Here is a 23,182-nt window from a genome sequence, read left to right on the forward strand (position 1 = left end):
AATAACTGCATTTGTCAGAAAATAGCTTATAAATGAGTGATGTAATAACTCAGTGCATTTTTCACAAGAAGTTTTGTTACATAAATAATTCCATCTCTGCCTGAGATCTTTGTTCTTTTTTTTTTTTTTTTTTTGGTTGGTGGTTTTAATTTTTAATTCTTTTTCCTGAAGATCTCAAATATCATCACAAAGAAAAACTCATGTTTTCAATTTATAACACTTGTTACTAACTTGAAGGAGTTATTAATCTGAACTATCTTTTTAGATAAGTACTTATATGGAAAATACTCTACTAATAACCTAGAAACCCATGTAATTTTCTTTGTAGCTCATATAATGTTTTAATTAAGTGACTGTGCTTTTAGTCTTCTAAATGGACAATACAGAATTTTATTTCCTTCAGTTTTTTTTCTTGTAGAAGAATACCAATAGTTCCTGACTTACCTTGTTCCCACTTATGATGATGTGAAAGCTATATGCATTCCACAGAAATCATACTTTGAATTTTGGTTTTTGATCTTTTCCTGGGCTAGTGATATATGGTCCAGTCCTGTCTATGATGCTGGGCAGGGAAGCAGCTGTAGCTCCCAGTCAGCCATGCGATCGTGAGGGTGAACAACCGATGCACTTATAGTCATTCTGTATCCATACAGTCATTCTCTTTTTCACTTTCAATACAGTATTTAATGAATTACTTGAGATATGAACACTTTATTATAAAACAGGCCTTGTGTTTGATGATGTTGCCCAATTGTAGGTTTATGTAAGTGTCCTGAGCACATTTAAGGCATGTGAGGCTAAACTCTGATGTTCAGTAGGTTAGGTGTATTAAATGCATTTTTGGCTTATAATATATTTAACTTATGATGAGTTTGTCAGGATGTAACCCCATCATAAGTCAAGAGAGACCTGTATTCCCATTGAAAGAATATTGATTTTATTTACAGGAAGGAGAAAGAACATTAAGATCATGGTGACTTTCTAGGAGGTTCTTGCCTATAGAATTTACGTAGGTATTATTCAACTAGAATTTTCTCTCCGGTCTTTTTTGCTTTAATTCTGGAACAAAATTATTATGTAATAATTTTTAAAAGTTATAATAGTAAGATTCTTAAATTGCTGCCACTGCTTAAGTGTGGACCAGAATAATCTGATTGTGAGATATAAATCAATTTATTTGTGTATTCAACATGAAATAACATCATTCCATACTCTCAGTCCTATGTAGAATTTAAGATGAAAGATTTGGGTGAAGTAATTGGAAACAGACAATTGCCATTGAATGATTGTTTTTCCTTACTTTGACTGTCAAGGCCTTTGGGTTTCACAAGGAGAAAGAAATATCAGAGACTCCACTATTGTTAGAGATAAGAGCTAACCCTCACTTTTTACTCGTTTTATTGACTGACCTTTTCCAATATTTGACATCTAACCTTTTCCCTAGGATGAACTGGAAAGAATCCTCGCACCAACTCTTTTTCCAGAGGCTTCTCAGAAATCCTGCTCCTGTGACCCATTCAGCCTCATGTTAGGCTGGATTTTCTAGAATTTCCATGTGTCTACATTTCAGATCCCACTATCCCAACTAAAACCGTTTTCTGAAGTTTTTAGATAGTTCATTACTTTCAGTTTCCAATCTAGTGGTGAAAAACACGGGGAGAACTGAACAGTGTTTTTCAGTGCTATAAAGTGATTCCTGTCCAGCAAAAAACATTAGGTAAGAATCAGTCTCTTGGGGCACCTGGGTAGCTCAGTTGGTTAAGCATCTGACTTCAGCTCAGGTCTTGATCTCAGGATCCTGGGATCAAGCCCCACGTTGAGCTCCATGTCGAGCCCTGCATTGGGCTCCCCATCGGGCTCCATGCTCAGTGGGGGGTCCAGTTGTCCCTCTGCCCCTCCCCCCACTCATTCTCTCTCTCTCTCTCAAATAAATAAATAAAATCTTAAAAAAAAAAAAGAATCAGAAGAGTTGTGCCACCCTGTCCTTTTCCCTGGAGTGCTGCTCCTAAACTAGTGAATACTCACAAGTGTTTTCTTTTCCTGTGCCACGACTAGCATCATATCCATTAAATAGTCAGATGTTGAATATTTTATTCTTTGGTGACATCAAGATTAAAGTTACTCTAAAAATACATTATTTTGGGGAGTGATTAGGGAAATGATTCTTTCAATTCTGATTTTTTTTTTCTACGCCCTTTGCTTCATTTCACTTGGACTCTAGGATATTTTCCATGGGCCCAGTTTTAGTTTTTCTGATAATTCATTCTTGAATATTAAAATGTTTACCAAGGCTCCCTGCTGGAATAGAGAGCCTCCCTCCTGTCAGGATTGCCCTCAATTTACTCACCAGTGTTTGGGCAGATACCTTCTCTAGAGTAAAAGTTGGAAAGTAAGGTGGCTGTAGATTTAGCTGTAGCCTTTAATGTTACGCCTAGCTTCTAGGAAACACCTGACAAAACAGACCAGGAGGGATGCATGGAAGGAAACTGGCTGTAACAGCACTTACCAGGTGGGATGTGCAGGCAGTAACATTCCCATTAGTTCCCTGTTTCGTTTCTTCATAGCGCTTAGTGTCATTTACTGTTGTATATTTCTAGGGTTTAGACTGGTCGCTACCTGAAGGCAAGGATTGTCACTTTTTTTTTATCATTGAAAACAGAGCTACGACAGTTACTACTATGCTGTGTGTATTTAAAAAAATAAATGCTGAGTCAGTTCCGAGTCTAGGCATTCCCTATCGAAGTCTTCCAGAAAATGTTAAGTTCCGAGTCTAGACATTCCCTATCGAAATCTTCCAGAAAATGTTAAGTTCCGAGTCTAGACATTCCCTATCGAAGTCTTCCAGAAAATGTTAAGTTCCGAGTCTAGACATTCCCTATCGAAATCTTCCAGAAAATGTTAAGTTGGGGCCCAGAATAAAAGAAATGTATTTCTTGAATCAACTGAGTGAACTATCATATATGAGAACAAGGGAGAGTCTGTCAAGAGAGCCTTATTCACCTGGGTCATGGGGTTCCACAGTTACTGTTGAGAGCAGCAAAAGGAAGTTTCTGGTCTTAGGCTTTTGCTTGGCAATTAAACTGTAAGATGCAGATCTAGAGGCAGTTTATATTTCTAGCAGAGAAAATGAGATCATTTTTAAGGCAGTTGAAGACATAAAATTAACACAAAATTATGGATAAAGAAAAAATTAAATCCGAATGAGGATGTTATGCAAACTCTACGGGGCTCAGGATACTTGACCAAGGTGGGGCAGGGTGGCAATAAGAGAACAAGGTTTAAGAAAGAGGCTTATTTTTTTTTTTAAAGATTTTATTTATTTATTTGAGAGAGAGAGAGAATGAGAGAGAGCATGAGAGGGAGGAGGGTCAGAGGGAGAAGCAGACTCCCTGCCAAGCAGGGAGCCCGACGCGGGACTCCATCCCGGGACTCCAGGATCATGACCTGAGCCGAAGGCAGTCGCCCAACCAACTGAGCCACCCAGGTGCCCGAAAGAGGCTTATTTTTTAAAAATGGGGATTCAACATTAGTTTTCCATGCTACGTAACAAATTAGCACAAACTTAGTAGCTTAGAAACAACATATCCATTCATTACATCACGGTTTCCATGGGTGATGAGTCTGGCACAGCTTAGTGAGACCCTGTTCTCAGAGTATCACAAGGCTGTGTTATCACAGAATGTCACATTAGTGTGTCTTCCAGGCTGGCTTCCTTTCCAGAGCTTAGGCTTTTCTTCCAAACTCATGTGTTTGTTGGAAAAATTCAGTTCCTTGTGATTATAGGACTGAGGTCCCGGTTTTCTTGTTGACTGCCAATCAAGGACCATTCTCAGTTCCTGAGGCCTTCCTTAGGTTCCTGTCTTATTATCCCCTCCACAGTCCTCTCATAAGATGGCCACTTACTTCTTCAAGGCCAGCAGGAGAATCTCTCTGACTTCAGGGGAGCCCCTGGATTTCTTATAAAGGCCTCACCTGATTAGGTCAGGACCAGCCATCATAATTTTGCTTTTGATTAACTCAAAGTCATGTGATTAGGGACCATAATTTAAAGAATGCCTTTTGCATATAACATACACGAATAATATAATCATGGGAGTGATAGCTTATTATGTTCGCAGGTCTCACCCACACACAAGGGGAGGGTATTTTACAGGGTGTGGGTCATTGGGGGTCATCTGAGGATTCTGCCTACCCCAGAGCTCCTTACTGAAGAATGAATTCTCCAATATATTTTGTTTCTTCTTACAGTTGCTTAGAGGGTTCTTTCCTTCTCAGAGACTTATGCTTCTTTAATGTTCTATTTAAATAAATAATAACTAGGGTCTAGTTTTAAACTTTTATAGTGTTAAGTTCTACTTTATAAACTTTGGTTAGAATAATTGACTACACATAAATCAATACAAATCTCAGTACTTATTCTCAGTGAAGTCAACTTTTAAATTGAAATAGACTTTTAAAAGATTGGTATATCTTTTAAGGGAGGAATTTTCTGTATATGTTTATATATATACTTAATATTTTATATATATCACGAAGTTTTTTTTTTTTTAAATCCAGGTTCTCTTTAAGGGAGGAATTTTCTGTATATGTTTATATATATACTTAATATTTTATGTATGTCACAAAGTTTTTTTAAAATCAAGGTTCTCAGCCTTTAAGGTACTTCTCATACACTTTATGGTAGCATTTACCGCAAGATAGTGCTAACAATAATGCTGTAAATTTAAAATTTACCAAGTGCTATCATAATTCTTTAAAAAAATTCTGCCCTCAAAATGACCTTTGCTAGGTAGACAAACATCATCTCTGTTTTTAAATGAGGAAACAATGTCAAGTGCTAATTAGCATCACACTCAACTGGTAAGCAGTAAATCCAAAGCTAAAATCTAGAAATTATGACTCTCCATGTGTTTTATTATTATTTATGGTTTTAATAGAAATGACATATATTTTAAATGTTTGGAGATGGTAAAGTAATAATATAGAAATAGGATCATGCTTTTGATAAAAAAGAAAAGCAACAATTTTAAGGATAATCTTAATTTATTGGTAAATTTTAAGCATACTCTCTTTCTAACAAAGTCACCACAAGTAGTCTCACATGCCAAGCCAAGTGTACACAAAAGAAAGTTATTTATACTTCTTGTCTTATCTGTAGCATTTCTCAAATAAGAAATAGGATGTTTAAACTGAGAAAAGTTAGTAATAAGGCCATCATTATTTGTCCAAAATTCTAAGGGATAAAGGACTCCAACCTGATGGAATATATGATTTGTTTATTTCTTCTATTTCAACACATGGCCCTGTAGCTTTTCTGGGCATGTATAATTATATTGGAAGTACATTTTAAAGATTTTAGATTTTAAATATTGGTTAATTAAAATATGTTTTATATTTTAATAAATTACAAGTCATGTGATTTACAGTTTCCATAATTTCAGTGTTTTTTCATTTAATAAATTTTTATACTGTCAGATTAACGTTAAAATCTACTATGCATGTCTTTTAGAGAACTATATTTATTGGCTTGGTCTTTCCTCCGTGAAGGATTTATTTATAGTGTTAGGATCTACCACTGTGGAAGGAATAGACAGAAATCTAATGTCATACAAGTTTAACAAATGAGAGAAGCTACCGGGACTATTCGTAGGAAGAAAAGAGCCTCATCAAAGTAGAGTTTTCTGTGTTGCCTGAGATTCCACATAGAATTGTAGCCATGAGTTATGTCATACCAAATTAAAATCTTAGAAAGTTTAATTTAGATGCATAGCATTCACTTCAGGATTGATAAATGCTCCAGTGCATACTACTTAAGTAAACACTGACAATATTACTTTACTAATAAAAGTGTATTTTAATTTATATACTGATAAACTAATAGAAAGATTGTAAATATGAGCTGAAATCAATGTGTCTTCATAGCACCATCCATGCTACAAATAGGGAGATTTCAATTTTTGGAACCTTTTTTTTTTTTAATTATGTTCAGTTAGCCAGCATATAATACATCATAAGTTTTTGTTGTAGTATTCAATGATTCATTAGTTGCATATAACACCCAGTGCTCATCCCAACATGTGCCCTCCTTAATACCCATCACTCGGTTACCCCAACCCCCCACCCCACTCCTTTTTTTTTTTTTTTAAAGATTTTATTTATTTATTTGAGAGAGAGAGAGAGACAAAGCACATGAGAGGGGGGAGGGTCAGAGGGAGAAGCAGACTCCCCGCCGAGCAGGGAGCCTGATGCGGGACTTGATCCCGGGACTCCAGGATCATGACCTGAGCCGAAGGCAGTCGCTTAACCAACTGAGCCATCCAGGCGCCCCCCCCCCACCCCACTCCTATCTGTAACCCTCAGTTTGGTTCCCAGAGTCCAGAAGAGTCTCTCATGGTTTGTCTCCCTGTCTGATTTCTTCCCATTCAGTTTTCCCTTCCTTCCCTTGTGGTCCTCTGCTCTATTCCTTATGTTCCACATATGAGTGAAACCATATGATAATTGTCTTTCTCTGCTTGACCTATTTCACTTAGCATAATCCCGTCCAGTTCCCTCCATGTCAATGCAAATGGTTGGTATTCATCCTTTCTGATGACTGAGTAATATTCCATTGTATATATGTATCACATCTTTTTTATCCATCATCTGTTAAAGGGCATCTTGGTTCCTTCCACAGTTTGTCTATTGTGCCTTTCTTTTGGTTCTTACTATACAGAAGACATTTTTTTAGACACCCTGGGGAAGAAGGCACAGTCCTCTCTCAAGGACTTACTAGGGTTCATGGTTGAAGAATAGACACAGTGCTATGGGAGCTAAGGGAATGGAGAAGCTACTTGTTGAAGAAAAAGAAGAAGGGAAAGAACAGAAGGCTTCATAAAGGAGGAAATACTAAGCTGTTTTTTAAGCATGAGTGAAATTTCAGTGGAAGGAGACGCCAAGTGTAGAGTCATTGATGTAGAAATGGCATATTTGGGGTATGGCAGGCAGGTTTGACTTCAGATGATGTTTGGCTGAAACACAAATTGAAGCTAAATCTTAGAGAGCCTTATGAAAACCACAAACATCTGAGCTTTATTCTACTGGGGTAAGAAACCCCCTGAAGGCCTTTTGAATGAGGGATTAAGAGGTCGGTGTTGTTTTAGAAAGTTATATAAAAGATGGTTTAAAAATAGGAAGGGTTGCAGGGAGGGGAAGGGCTTTTGCAGTGGTCTTGGTGGGATAGTGAGAGTCTTCATTAAGAAAGTGGCAGAGGGAGTGAATATGAGAAACATGACATAATTTATAGAACATGACATAATTTATAGAACGTGAGAATAAACAAGGAGGGAGATGGATTCAAGCTTGGAAGATAACTAGGAAGATTTTCAGGGTTAGGGAAATTATGAGTTTGCTTTTAGATATTAATTATTTAGGTAACTTTGATACAATTCATGAATGAATATTTTCTGAAAATATATAGAACCACACCTTTAGATCATAAGTTCAAATATAGTCAAAGAGGGGCGCCTGTGTGGAGCAGTCAGTTAAGCTTCCAACTCTTGGTTTCTGCTCAGGTCTCAATCTCATCCATCATGGGATCCAACCCCTCAGGCTCCGCACTCAACTGGAGTCTGCTTGGGATTCTCTCTCCTTTCCCTCTTCCCCTCCCCTGAGTGTGCATGCTCTCTTGCTCTCTCTCTCTCAAATAAATAAATCTTAAAAAAAATAAGTTCAAATATAATCAAAGAATTTTTCACCAAAACGTACTTTTTATTCTACCAAAACATAATCTAATATCAAATATATCAAGCCGTAGTTTTGAATCCAATATCTGAACTATTCATACTTAACAGTATAGATATATATACACAAATACCTAGGCAATTATTGGTATAGTTCCTAAAAGTTGTGTTTAAATATAGCGTTAATACTTAGATAACTTATTATGTCCCATATTTATATTACTGTACGTGTTGGCTACATCTTTTGCTGTTTCTCATTAGAATTTTTCACTAAGAAAGATTTTTTGCCCCCTGAGAGATTTCAGTACCATTTTGTGTACTTGTTCCTTATGTTAAACTACCATATTATAAGCTTCTCTGGAATAATAAAATAGTACTGCAATTATCCTCTTAAGGAGCTCTGAGTTGTTATGCCATTATAGCTTGGTGACATTCTGCTGACTGCAGATTGGTGAATGGGAAGGGTTGACGTTAAGACCATTTCTTTTACACTATTTCATAAAAACATTACCAGTATGTCTTTTAGTAAAATGTTGATATCATTAAAAATTCAAATGTAAGGAGTTTGGTGCAGTTCTATGTGAACATTACAAAGAGGACTTGTCGACTATCAATCAGATGTGTAAGACTGAGCGAATTTGTTTGCACACTATTTATTTGAACTAAATCTCTAATAAGCCTCTTCTGCTAATTGGACTTAACATTTATGTTACTAAATGAGAAGCATTTTGGCTGCCATATAGGATGGTAAGACCTACCCAGTGGAATAAACAACTAACATCTGTTATCCTGTCCTGCTCCAGCTTGGCTTTTACCAGTCAAGTACATCAGTCCTGAAGTCAAGGTTATCAAATACGTGAATCTCTGGCTCAGCCATGTATATGTGAAGTCAAAGAAATAGCACATCCTGAGTGAAGACCAGCCAACCAAAAGATGCTGGGTACAGCCAGCCCATGTTGTTTTAACCTTTACAAGCACTACAACCTTAAGCAAAAACTCGTAGGCATTATGATTTCTGTAAAGTTTTTATAATAACTATTTTTAGAATTAATTTCACTTTTTTCTTTAGCATTAGAATTTTATGCTGATAATTGTTAGGTTAAAAGTAATTACTTTTATAATACATTTATATTTATTTTCTTTTTAAAAAAGAAGCTAAATTTTGATTTGGCTGGGCTTCGGAGGGAAAAAGAAGACTTGCTGAGGAAATTGGAGTCCTCATCTGAAATCACAAGTTTGGCAGAAGAAGTTTCCCGGGTGATAGTTCCACGGATACAGGTCACATCACTTGGTCCTTCAAGGAGCATGGATTTGGAGATGAAGCAATTGCAGTGTAAATTAAAGGTGATTATAAATTTTATTAAACATGAAAACATATATTAAGTTAGTGAATCCTTAAAGACCTGTTTATATTGATTCTAATTTAATTCTACTAATAAGGGTAAATTATGGTATAAATAATCCAAAAGTTATTAATACTATATTTGGCCTCATCATTCTTTTTTAGCCTTATAGTTTCTTATATGGTAACTCCTAACACTATTCTCTGAGAAAATGAGAAGACACCATGAAATCCTAATTTAGAAGGTGATAGAAACTGGCCATTGTCATTTCTCTTCCATTACTGAACTCCCCTCTACCCTCCATCCCTCCCTCCACTGCACAGAATTCCTTTCAAACTTTAGTGTATCAACATAAATAGAATTGCTTCCCTCTACACAGTTGCTACTATTTTAATTTGGTTGTTGTTGGTTGGAGATGAGGAAGGACGAGGGAAATTATTGGGAGAGGGAGAAGCACAGAACAAAGGTGGTTGGTTTAATAGATTTTAGCAAGTTAAACCTGAGAATAAGAGTAAAAAGGGGTGTTCCTTTTCTTTGTAAAGAATACCGTCTAAGTCCAGTTGAAACTATCAACAACTTAAAAATAAGGCTGGCCTTAGTTTAAATAGAATTACCTTGTAAGAAACAGGATTTGTGATATTTAATTGGAAAGTTCATTTTCAAACTGTTTAACACAAACTCATTTATTCCTCACGTATTTAATTATTTTGTTCGGTGGGTATTGCTAGCTGGCAGCTAAAAGGACAGTTTATGTGGGACCATCACTATAATGAGAGTCACTAGAAAGAAAGTTCTGGTTGGAAATGCACATAATACGTTAGGAATGGAGTAGCTATGACTGTTAAAAGAAAAAAAAAGAAAAAAAGAAAAGGGTAGTAGAATATTGAATTATCAAATAGACTCAGTTGTTTTTAATTCAAAATATGATATGTGCTCTCTCCAATAGTATCTTTAAATGAAGGATTACTAAGAGGATAAAATAGGATAAAGTTTAAAGTAAATGAGTGTATCATTACTTGAAAATATTTTGCTTTGTTAATAATAATCAGATATACACAGTGGCATTAATTTAGATATTTCCTGAATATCATCTTCAGAGTTTTTATGTGCAGAACTTGCCTCAACCTCTACATTTTATAAATTTAAATACCTTACATAATAGAAATATGAGAAAAAATAGTGGTGCAAGCTTTGGTGCATACATCTTTTCTTAAAATGCATTTGTTTGTGAAAAAGTGGACTAAAACTGACCATTTCAGTGTTAGGTTTCTGTACAGAAGATAAAATCATAGAGATATTCTTTGATCTTATCTATACCTACTACAGAGACTTTGATTCACAGTTCTGTGATTCCTCTTATACTTAAGTCTTCAGGCTCCTAATACAACTTTAGTTTTCACCAAGATAAAATAGAATGTTGGATCCAATAATACCTAATCTGACTTCTAAAATTTTTAAAGTGGTTAATAGCTTTACGTTGACTTATATTTTACTTACTTGGTTTTACTTACTATGAAATGGTCTAACATAATTTTTGGAAATAATAGACCCATATCAATATCTCTAGGTTGTTTACATTATGGTTTCCCATGGTGTAAGTTTGCACCCATATATAAATCTCTCTGCACTTTGGAGGAATGTGTGAGTCACAAAGATAAGACTATGAGAATGCCTGGAGCAATTTAGATGTACGTTTGAAGTGAAGTGTCCATATCTAGCTTGGAGTCCTAGGACACTGACCAGGCTACCTAGGGACAAAAAGGATAAATCTTGATCTTTGTCTTGTTTCATGTTTTAATATGTAAGTACCTTAGAAGACCAGTACCTTAAGATACATAATACACTCTGCTACTACAAATTTTTGTTTTGATATTTGATTAGTTTGCTAGGTCTGCTCTAACAAAGTACCACAGACTGCGTGGCTTAAGTAATGGAAATTTTTTCCCTCATAGTTCTGGAGTCTCCAAGATCAAGGTATCCATAGGTAGTAGGTTCTCTCATTAGCTTCTAGATGGCCACCTTCTTCGCTGTGTCCTCACATGGTCATCCCTGAGTCTGTGTGATCTGTGTTTACTCTCTTTCTAATAAGATACCAGTCATATTGGGTGAAGGTCCAACCCGTATGACCTCATGTGACCTTAATTACCTCTTTAAAGGCCTTATCCAAATACAGTCACATTTTGAGGTACTGGGGTTAAGACTTCAACATACAAATTTTGAGGGGACACAATTCAACCCATGACAGGTATCAAATTGCTAACTTAATTTTCCAAGAAATAACTTCTTTTCTAGTTGATGTTTTTATGCTTAATTAAGAAAAAACTGGTTAGATTTGAATATATTAACACAATGGAATATTATGCAGCCATCAAAAAAATGAAATCTTCCCATTTGCAACAACGTGGATGGAACTAGAGGGTATTAAGCTAAACGAAATAAGTCAATCAGAGAAAGACAAGTATCATATGATCTCACTGATATGAGGAATTCTTAATCTCAGGAAACAAACTGAGGGTTGCTGGAGTGGTGGGGGGTGGGAGGGATGGGGTGGCTGGGTGATGGACACTGGAGAGGGTATGTGCTATGGTGAGCGCTGTGAATTGTGTAAGACTGATGAATCACAGACCTGTACCTCTGAAACAAATACATTATATGTTAATTAAAAAATTTTTTAAAAAGATTTGAATATATTAAAGTTTACGTACATCTTTTTTTATTTTAGCCAATTAATTTTAGGCTTTTCTGTGTAAATTCTTAGGTGTACCTCTGATACACATGGTACATTTAGTATCATTTGAGTGCTCATGTGTATTTTCTGTATGTTCATTTTTACCTACATTATACATGTTTCCTCAAGGTACCCAACTTTATATAGATCAATAATAAAATATTTAGAGATGTACAAATTCCTTCCAGTGGATGGCATATACATATATATATACACACATATATATATGTTATTTATATTTAGTGTATTTGTAGTTGTTATTTATACAGTTTGAATTGACTAGTACTTCAGTTTATATTTGTGATTCTTTGACTTCCTGATTGTTGAAAGCATTCCTTTGGTGTAGACCATGTTCTCTTCCAGTTTTCCAGGAGGTCAATAATGAAGCATTGTAGCTTTTAAACTACTGTTCCTTTATATGTAAACTATTGCCAGGCTAGTTCTAAGTCCTTTAGAAATATTAACTCATTAAAACCTCATTTCTAGGGGCGCCTGGGTGTCTCAGACAGTTAAGCGTCTGCCTTCAGCTCAGGTCATGATCCTGGGGTCCTGGGATCGAGCCCCACATCGGGCTCCCTGCTCAGCGGGGAGTCTGCTTCTCCCTCTGCCTGCTGCTCCCCCTGTTTGTGCTCTCTCCCTCTCTGTCTCTCGAATAAATAAATGAAATCTTAAAAAACACCTTATTTCTGTCCTGTGAGATAAAGTCTATTACTCTATTTTACTGTTGAGAAAGCAGACACACAGGATAAATTAATTGTTCAAGATCAACTGAGCTACTAAGTGATAGAACCGAAATTAGAACTCAATCCATCTGACTTCAGAGTCCATGCCTTTACTCAGACACTCTGCAATTTAAAAAAAAAAAAAAATTTAATAAACTTAGACAGGAAAGCTCTAACCACGATGGATTCTTGCCATTGTGACATTTTTGAAATAATGTGTTTTACTCCAGATTTGAGGTCATGCTGCGGATAAGTATTGTATAGTAGAAATGGAAAATGTTAGAGGCCCTGGGTTTTGATCACTCTTTGTGCACTAACTTCTTATGGGACCAGACTGAGGAAATAATTTCTCTGGAGGTCTAAAGCAGGGATACCCTTCTACCCACTTCATAAGGATTTTTAAGGATCAAATGAAATGGCTGTAAGATTTAGAAATTCTGGCAGAAGTATATATCAAGCTGGTGTTGTTTTATTTACTATAATTCAGTAATCCCTCAACTTTCCAGAAGTCAGACTTACAGCATTTTCAGTCACCTAAAATAACAGCCTTAAGTCTAAAAACAGAAAGAATCAAACAACTACCTTAAAATCCACTTGATTTATTCCACTGAAGATACTGTCAGGCTTCATTTACTGCCTGTTATCTTTTATTTTAAATACAGCTGTAATAAGTCTATTTGTTAAACTTCTCAGCAGAAAATACCTCAGAAGCAACAGATTAGAACTAGCATATTCAAGGGCCAGATGATTGTTTTTAGGCAGGAACATGGATGGCAGAAGCGAGAAATTTTGACCAAGGGATTGACAAAGAGAAAAAATAAGAAAATGTTAAGGTGAAAATACAAAATGAGAAAAACAGCAGTTTGGGACCATTTAGAGTAGGGGTCAGTAGCCTTTTATATCATAATAGTTCCAAAAGCCATGACAATATAATGATATAGTGATGAAGATATAATACAGCAAGATAACATATATAATTAATACAGTGATAATATTTATAATGTCACTATACTGAAGTATCACTATTACAATGCTTAATGTACTATGGATGTTCATCTTTCTAAATGAGTGAACAATCATTCCAGAGAGAATTTAAGATTAATGATTAAAGCAAAAGCTTCAATTAGCTCCTAAATTCACTAGTGTGGAATATCTTATTCTGGCAATATACGTCAAATATGGTGGAAATTTAGATTGCATTACACAATCAAAAAAATTTTTTTTAATTTTTATTTTATTTATTTTTTTTCGAGAGAGCAAGAGAGAGAGAGATTGGGGAAGTGGGGAGCATTGGGAGAGGGAGAGAAAGAGAGTTTTAAGCAAGCTCCACCGCAGAACATGACATGGGACTCGATCCCACAACCCTGTGATCATGACCTGAGCTGAAAACAAGAGTCAGACACTTAACCAATGAGCCACCCAAAGGACCCCACTTAATCAAAATTTTTCACATTCAATACACTTGCCATGCTGACATAGTCTTGAATTTTTAAGAAAATTTACGTATTTATTGTAAAAATTAAAATTATTTCAAATTTTGCATTTACATATGCTGTACCAGTGAGATATTTTAAAGTCTGACTAATGAATTTGACTCGTATTTACATGGTGTGATTAATGGTTTCATCTTTTCAAATTTACATTTTTTTAGTATGACATAGTCAAAGCTGGGAATAGTTTTAACAGAAATGATTGTAAATACTAAAAAGATTAGCAAAATAACTACAAATATTTTTAAAGCTATCATATTTTATTCTATTTATATTAATTTAATATTTTAAAATTTTAGCAGATTAATTAATGTATGTTAACACTATCTTGTAGGTGGAGAAACTATAATATCGAAAACACTAGGTAATATCTCAGATTACATGTTCACTTGGAACTTGAGTCCAAATTAAAAGTTAGGGTTCCTGACACTCCAGTTCCTACCTCTGGCTCCTGGGCTGTGTAGTCAGCAAATACCACAAAGCTGTTCTGCTTTGACAAACTGATGTTGATGCATAGAGACTTTAATAATACTTAGTATTATTAATAAATTCAAGTAAGGAAGTATTGAGTATTAGTAAAATTCCCTATCAGTTATCTGTCCCTGTCTAAAAAATCTTAAAAAAAAGAGCAGCAGTTTATTGATTCTTGTGATCCAGTGGGTAGGACTGGGCAGTTCTTTGGCTTCTGTCTTCTGAGTTCTCTCCTGTGCCTGCATTCTTTTAACTCAAGGATTTATCTGGCCTGGAAGTTACAAGATAGCCTCACTCGCAGCCGGCAGTTGGTCTGCAGACCGTCTGCTCGGATACCTCCGTCCTCCTCCACATGGCCTTTCCTCTGTCTTCCCTGCAAGGTGATCCCAGGCAGCATTCCAAGAGGGCAAAAGTGCAAGCTGCAAGGGTTGAGGCCCAGATCTGGTACTTGCGTAATGTCATTTCTGCCACATTTTTTTTGGTCAAAGCAAATCACAGGCCAGGCCAGACTGAAAGGGATGGAAGATGAATCTCACCTCCTAATGGGAGGAGCTGCAGAGCATTTGTGACCATATTTGGTCTGTTACGGGGGTTCTTGGTAAACCCACCATTCATTTTAAGTGATCTTCTTAACCCATTAAAATACTAAATTAACCACATGCACAGTTACGTTTTACAAAGACAATCCATATTTCCCATACGTGTATTTTGGGTATGTACTTCTTACAGTTGTTATACAGTGGCATTCTTCTGTGGTTTTGGTATGTTATATGAAAATTTTAGTGTATCATAGTACTTCTATTAAAACATATGAAATAAAGCATTTAAAAATATTAAAATATCCTTTTAAATTATAACCATAATTTTGCAAACTTAATACTCTTCATGAGAATGGCATTTATTTGTATGCTGCATTCCACCAAAGATTGAAAGGTGTATTTGATTTTATGTGTATTTTTAATCTAGAATGCAACTAATGAACTCACTAAACAGTCATCAAATGTGAAGTCTCTGAAATTTGAACTCCTAGCAAAAGAAGAACACATAAAGGAGATGCATGAAAAGTATGGTCTTGATATTTTTATCCATTGTATTTGGTGCCATCTAGTGGTAGTTAACTCTATTAACCATTGCACCCAAGAAACAATACCACATGTTCAAAATGAAGTTTTCCTTCCTTAGTTCATGTTTAAACCTCAATAAGATGAAAGTTTAAGGAATATTACCTATAAGCATGGTCGATGGCAAACGATTTGCAATTTTTTATTTAGAGTAAGAATATGTAAAGTTAGGTTTTCGTTCTTAAACGTTTAACTTTGAATGTATATAAATTAATGACCTAAAGACTACAAGAATAAAAAAAAAAATTAAAAACTAAAGACTACAAACAGAAAACTTATGAATGTGGTAATTATTTGGCAGATATATATGTAGACTGATCTTTTATTGGATTTAATGCCTAACATATAGCTAAGGTGCGAAAAAAGGCAAGTTTTGCTTTTCTCTAAAATAAAAGATCACGGAAGTTTGTACTTCATGTGTTTATTAACAAAAAGGGGATTGAAATGTTCTTTCTCACTGAATCAAAATGACTTCCTTTCTATATCTTTCATAGATACATTATTAGAGCTTAGGGGTGATAACATGTTTAGATAGAATTCCGGTTTGTCGTTGATAATTTGAGAAATCTATCTATATCTATATATCTCGTGTACATACGCGTATACCACATTTAAGTGAAGATCACTTAGAAGTGATATTCACAGACGAAACGACTAGACTAAAAGTTTGGTTAATTTTTTAAACAAAGTATCTCCAGGTTTATTTATGAGCCTAAGAGGCAGTCTTGTTTACTATTTAAGAGTGAGGGCTCTAGAGAAACGTTCTTTGAATCCTGGCTTCTCGACCTGCTAGCTCTGCATCGCATACCATTTAATGGCATTCGCTCATAAAGTTGTTGTGAGGCTTGAATGAGTGCACGTGGAGCACTTGTAACAGAGCTCGGCACACAGCAAGCACGTGGCCAGTGTTGCCTGTTACTATTCGGTAGAACTGGGAGTAGGCACCTCAGCTGCCATTTTATACACGCGATCCACGGAAGCCACGCTGATTGGTCAGTTAAATCGCAAGTGATATTAAAATAGAAGCTACCATGCCTAAGGTTATTGTGTTTCTATATGATGGTGTAAGATTTTTACATTTGTTTATTAATGTATAGAATTGTTTCCTATCAGTGTTAGGCTTGTTCATGATCTCCAAATATCAGTTTGATTTTTCTTAGCAATGCAAAAATATAAATATAGCAATTTTAATTTTTCATAAATTTTGTCAATCTTTCTCAGTTCTTCTATTTTTTATGTCCTAATGCATATATATAATACTATAATTACCAGTCACACTGGATTATAGATTTTATAAAAACTCAGAGTATTCATAGAGCAATATCTCATCTCATGCAATTATCTTATTTGCAATTAATATCAGATAGCATTTAAAAATTAACGGTAGGTATAACACTGGATAATATGTAAGATTATCATATAATCATATAATCACTGTTGAAGTATTTCCTGTCACTCTCAATAAAATGTCATTTTTCCCTTTCAAGGATGTCTCGAATGGAGAGGGATATAACCATGAAAAGACATTTGATAGAGGACTTGAAATTTCGACAGAAAGTAAATCTGGAAAGTAATGAGAGTATTAATGAAATGTTAGAAAATCTGGGAAAAAAGGTATTAACTTTTATGTTCTCTGACACTGAAAAAAAATCATTTCCCTCTTACGTTCTTGAGTATCCAATCTTATTAAATTTATAGAAAATATTCATAGAATATATGTACTGTTATATAATTACATTACTTGCTCTGAAAGTACATTATTTGTTTTAAAATTCAAGACTCAAATCTCATACATAACATAGCCACACATTCTCTTTATATTTGTGAACATACCATGAGAAGATAATCGAATTTAAATTTAAAAACCTTCAATGTTTTGCAGTATATAATTACATTTTATTCAGCATTTTAAAGTTTATACAATTTAAAATTATTTTATTTGCTTTATTTAATTTACTAACATTTATAATGATCGAATGAAGCATATATTTTTAAATGAAAAAGGTGATAACTAATAACTACCAGAAGTTCTTTTAAAAAATGTACTTACCACAATTTTTTAAAAAGTATACTTTTTCCTTCTCTACACTTAATTCAGTGTACTTAGGAAGAGAGTTGTATTTAACATCGTTGCATACCTGACCCCAAAGTAGAAATCAGGAATTTGCTGACTAAGAGATTTTTCGTGTTTTGTTTTGGTTTTTTAAAAAGGTGCTATTTGCACAACTCATAAAGCAGCTTGTGCTTTGGCATTCACTAAATGTTATCCACTCCAGAGAGAGCATCTCCCTTACTTTCCTTGTTGGAGATAAAAATGTAAGTATCTGTTAGCTCAAATGGATTTAAGAGAGAAAATTTTACATGAGCAAGACAAATTGCACATGGATTTTCTTTCTTTTTCTCCTCCACACACCCACATAAATTATAATTACTTCCTATAGGTTTTTTTTTTCAGTGTTATTTAAATATTGCTGATTTTTAAACTTTTATTCCAGATATAGTCTTAGAATCTTTGTATAAGTAATTATATATCTTTAGTGGTATTAAGCAAATAAAGAGAAACTATTTCTTCTTTCAGATGTATAGTAAATGTGTTGTATTACTTATTTAATTTTATCCTAAAAAGTACATGTTATATGGTTATAACTGAAAATTACCCATGACTTGGCTTGTTTAAGAATCAAAGACAACCATCCCCTGCTTAAGGAAGTTTAGGTTAGTAATTAAAGGAAACATAGTTAAAATTAGTACTATATTATTAGGCAGACCACACATACCAGCATTCATCCCTTTTTGTGCATTTTTTGTTTTGTTATTGATTTAAGGATTTTTGTCTCATTCATAATATGAGTACTACAAACCTTATACTTGAATTTATCATTTTTTTAACTTTTATTTATTTAAATTTGATATCATTTATGAGAAAACAAATGAAATTAGACTTATTCATGACTTCGTTTTGGTTTCTGTTGAAACAGATCGAGTATACGACTAGGATGCCTTAACCAATAAGAGATACCTTTATGCTTTTACTGTAGGTGAAGACACTAACTGAAGAATGTTCCAACAAGAAGGTATCAATTGATTCACTAAAGCAGAGACTCAGTGTTGCTGTGAAAGAGAAGTCACATTATGAACAGATGTATCAAAAAACTAAAGAGGAATTAGAAAAAAAGGTATGCATTTTGGACATGTTAGCGTAGAAATGGAATATAACTGTATCTTTTTCATTTTTAAAGTTGTCATTTTTTTCTCCCCAAAACTATTATGAGAAACTTAATTGTTTCAGATGACAGCAAAGAACATTTCTATCTCTACATGAAACACTAAGAATTTGTTTAACATTAAAGGTAGTGCTATATTAGGGAAACAGATTTTGTGTCTTGATAATGTCTTTTAAATGAACACTATTGTTAAGAACTGGCCTAAGTGGAGGGACGCCTGGGTGGCTTAGTTGGTTAAGCATCTGCCTTCGGCTCAGGTCATGATCTCAGGGTCCTGGGATCGAGCCCCACGTTGGGCTCCCTGCTCTGCGGGGAGCCTGCTTCTCCCTCTCCCTCTGCCTGCCGCTACCCCTGCTTGTGCTCTCTATCAAATAATAAAATCTTAAAAAAAAAAAAAAGAACTGGCCTAAGTGGATATAAGTTTTTCAGATCCACCTAACCTTATAAACTAATTAAATATTTCCATTTGGTCTTTTGGCCTAAAATAGCTTCCATGTCTTTAATGATTTATAATTCTTAAAAATATAAACTAACTTTGATGATAAATATATGAGAATATGTGCACAGGATATTTTATTGAAAATAAATGAAAACAACCATCCATTTTACCCAAATAAAAATAAATACATATAGAAAGAGAATCATGAAACCATTTCTTTACCTGACATGTATACCTGACTCTTCCAAATATGTTTGTGAATGATTTTTTGTTCTGTAATCACCGGTCTTTTGCAGGATGTCAAGCTTAGTCTCCTAGTATCAAAAGTAAGCGAGACTGAATCTGCAATGGCAGAGATTGAAACGGCAGCGTCTAAGCATCTTCAGGGATTAGCACTGCAAAGTGAGCAGGCCCTAGAAGGTGCACAGAAGAAGTTGGTGTTAGCCAGTGAGAAAGTGGAAGAGTTCACCATCTTTGTGAAGGTTTGAATTACTTGTAGTTTACTAACTGTACTTTACTTCAGGAGAAAGGTGGCCTCCTTGAGATGATATGGGAACACTCTGAAGTTTCTTTCTGCTTTTTGAAACCACAGAGCATCTTCTCCTACCCTACTTGCCACATTGTTCAAAATTTGTCTAGAAAAGATTTGGTCTTATAGTTTGAGTTTAAAATTTTCCACCCTATTTTTAATATTCTTAATGTCAATTCAGTTATGAAATTGTAATAATCATGTAATCAAGACAGGTTTTAAGATGAAAGAATTAAGTCATTTCCACTCTATTCTCCTTTTGAAAATCCAGCAAGAACAACCAGAAACTTGCCCCAGATTTATTGAAGCTCAGAGACATCTGAACCCCAGTCCATAGCATATTAGACATGGACTGGATAGAGGAATGGTAAATGACTTAGCAGAATAAAAGGAAGACAAATCAAAGTGCCTGCAAAGGCTGCACTGTCTAGAAATTATCCGACAGCTGACGAACCCCAGAGAGGCTCAGTAATTGGCTACACAAGGAACCACTAAGTGGGGGGGGAGGGGCGGATCCAGGTGGTTTGTTGGAAAGTCTTTATAAGGAGCTTTTTAGGCCTCTGGTCTGTGCTTTTGCCCCATATATTCAGACAGTATTCCTCCCCTAGCTCTTCTGGGAAAACCGAGGAGGAGGGGCTCTGGTTTCAGAGATACCAGGCACAAAGGACCAGGAATCTGGTGATTTCTCTGCTCCTTTAGTCCCACTGTGAGTTGTTTATACCTCTTTTTGGTGCCTTTTATTCTGCCTTGTATTATAGCTAGCAAATGGATCTGTTGCCACCAGGGAGATGATGAGTTTCTTAAAGTGAAGGACAATGTTTTATCAATCTCCACCTCCACAACATCTACCAGGTACCTTGCAAAATAGTCAGCATGTGGTCATGATCACTACTTAATCAAATTAAATTTCTATTAGATATGTGAAATTTTAATGATAGTTTTTTGGCCCTTCAAAATAAGCACCAAAATAGTGTGACTACAGTGGGAAATTAACTCTTTACTTTCTCTCTTTTCTCCCGAAATCACAATGTTTTGTTTTGTTTTTTGGCCGTCTTTGGTGAGATTGAGTTACTTGTGCTACTTGATGGCATGCATGATTAAATACTGGCATATCATATACTACAAAGCCGTAGTAATCAAAACAGTATGGTTCTGGCACAAAAATAAACACATAGGTCAGTGGAACAGCAAAGAAGGCACAGAAATAAACCCACAATTACATAGTCAATCTTTGATAAAGGAGGCAAGAATATGCAATGGAAAAAGACAGTCTCTTCAACAAATGGTGTTGGGAAAATTTTACAGCTACATGCAAAAGAATGAAACTAGATGGACCACTTTCTTACACCATACACAAAAATAAACTCAAAATGGATTAAGGACCTAAATGTGAGACCTAAAACCATAAAAATCCTAGAAGACAACATAAGCAGTAATTTCTCTGACATCAGCCACAGCAACATTTTTCTAGCTATGTCTCCTGAGGCAAGGGAAACAGAAGCATAAATAAACTGTTGGAACTACATCAAAATTAAAATTTTCTGCACAGCAAAAAAAAACTATCAACAAAACTAAAGACAACCAATGGAATGGGAGAAGATATTTGCAAATGACACCTGATAAAGGGTTAGTATCCATAATATATATAAAGAACCTGTTAAACTCAACACCCCCAAAACAAATAACCCAATTAAAAAATGGCCATAAGACATGAACAGACATTTCTCCAGAGAAGACATACAGATGGCCAGAAGACACATGAAAAGATGCTCATCATCACTAATCATCAAGGAAATGCAAATCAAAACCACAATGCAATATCACCTCACACCTGTCAGAATGGCTAAAATCAAAAACACAAAAAACAACAAGTATTGGCAAGGATGTGGAGAAAAAGGAATCCTTTTGCAGTGTTGGTGGGAATGCACACTGGTACAACCACTGTGGAAGACAATGTGGAGGTTCCGCAAAAAAATTAAAAATAGAACTACCCTATAATCCAGCAGTCCTACTACTGGGTATTCACCCCAAAAATATGAAAACACTAATTTGCAAAGATCTATGCACCCCTATGTTTATTGCAACATTATTTATAATAGCCAAATTATGGAAGCAGCTCAAGTGTCCATCAGTGGATGAATGGACAAAGAAATTGTGGTACATATATGTACGATGGACTGTTACTGAGCCATAAAAAGGAATGAGATCATGACATTTGCAACAACATTGATGGATGTAGAGTATAATACTAAGTGAAGTATTATACTCAGAGAAAGACAAATACCATATGATTTCACTCATATGTATAAACAAAAGAAATGAACAGAGAAAAAGGGACAAACCAAAAAAAAACAGATTCTTTTTTTTTTTTAATTTTTTTTTGAAAGATTTTATTTATTTATTTGAGAGAGAGAGTGAGAGAGAGAGAGAGAGCACAAGACAGGGGAGCGGGAGAGGGAGAAGCAGACTCCCCGCCGAGCAGGGAGCCCGATGCGGGACTCGATTCCGGGACTCCAGGATCATGACCTGAGCCGAAGGCAGTCACTTAACCAGCTGAGCCACCCAGGCGCCCCAAAAAACAGATTCTTAACTATAGAGAACAAGCAGATGGTTACCAGAGGGGGGGGGTGGATGGGTAAAATAGGTCAAGGGGATTAAGAGTACACTTATGATGAGCACTGAGTAATATATAGAATTCTTGAATCACTATATTCTGTGCCTGAAACTAATATGACACTGTATGTTAACTATACTGGAATTCAAATTTAAAGAAGCTGGCATAACATAGCAGTAGAAATTTACTTCAGTATATGAAATATTTTCAATTCATGGAATTTTTATAAAAAGAAAGTTGAAATTATGGAATCAAATAACAACACTACCTACTGTCTCCTTTCCCAAATAACCCCCCTGTTATTTGAATCACTCAAATTTGCCACATATATGTGTGTGTGTGTGTATTCTAATGTATATTATTTTATATATGTTAATATATTAGTGTTCTCAAATCAGGTTTTGATTTTTGTTTTTTTTGGTTTCTCTCTCTAGATTGGTAGGTAGTTTGGCATCTCTTAAGCCCCCAGTAGAGACTTCTCTGCTCAACATAAAGTAGAATATTTTTAAATCCACTTATCTCCGTAGGTATTGATCTTACTTATAAGAAATGACATAGATTGAATATAAGATAACAAATAACTGGATCTTATGTATAATGCCATATTCTTCATCCCTCTAAAAATAGGAGCTTGCGACATTTTATGCCACTGTTAATAGTACCCCAATTAGAACAAATCCCTTTCTTTCTTTGGAAATCATAGATACCTTGGGAGTTTTCTCATTTTAAAAATATTTGCAAAATGAATGGAATGAAACATTTTATCTCTTTTTTTTTTTTTTT

General features: G+C 35.1%; 1 protein-coding gene across 5 annotated transcripts in view; it reads left to right on the top strand.

Annotated features, from left to right (window-relative positions):
* Positions 1–23,182, top strand: part of LOC102740642 (centlein) — a 180,034-nt gene that overhangs the window by 126,029 nt on the left and 30,823 nt on the right. For 4 of the 5 annotated variants that reach the window (XM_081804122.1, XM_081804119.1, XM_081804121.1 and 1 more), the window contains 5 exons: positions 8,871–9,062; positions 15,439–15,536; positions 17,081–17,207; positions 18,632–18,769; positions 19,553–19,738. In XM_081804122.1, the coding sequence (XP_081660248.1) occupies positions 8,871–9,062; positions 15,439–15,536; positions 17,081–17,207; positions 18,632–18,769; positions 19,553–19,738 (741 nt within the window). The remainder of the gene's footprint in view (positions 1–8,870; positions 9,063–15,438; positions 15,537–17,080; positions 17,208–18,631; positions 18,770–19,552; positions 19,739–23,182) is intronic. The other variant, XM_081804123.1, reaches the window with a different exon arrangement.

The sequence above is a fragment of the Leptonychotes weddellii genome, chromosome 14, assembly GCF_054177405.1.
Source record: "Leptonychotes weddellii isolate Sample4059 chromosome 14, ASM5417740v2, whole genome shotgun sequence".
NCBI classification, from domain to species: domain Eukaryota; kingdom Metazoa; phylum Chordata; class Mammalia; order Carnivora; family Phocidae; genus Leptonychotes; species Leptonychotes weddellii.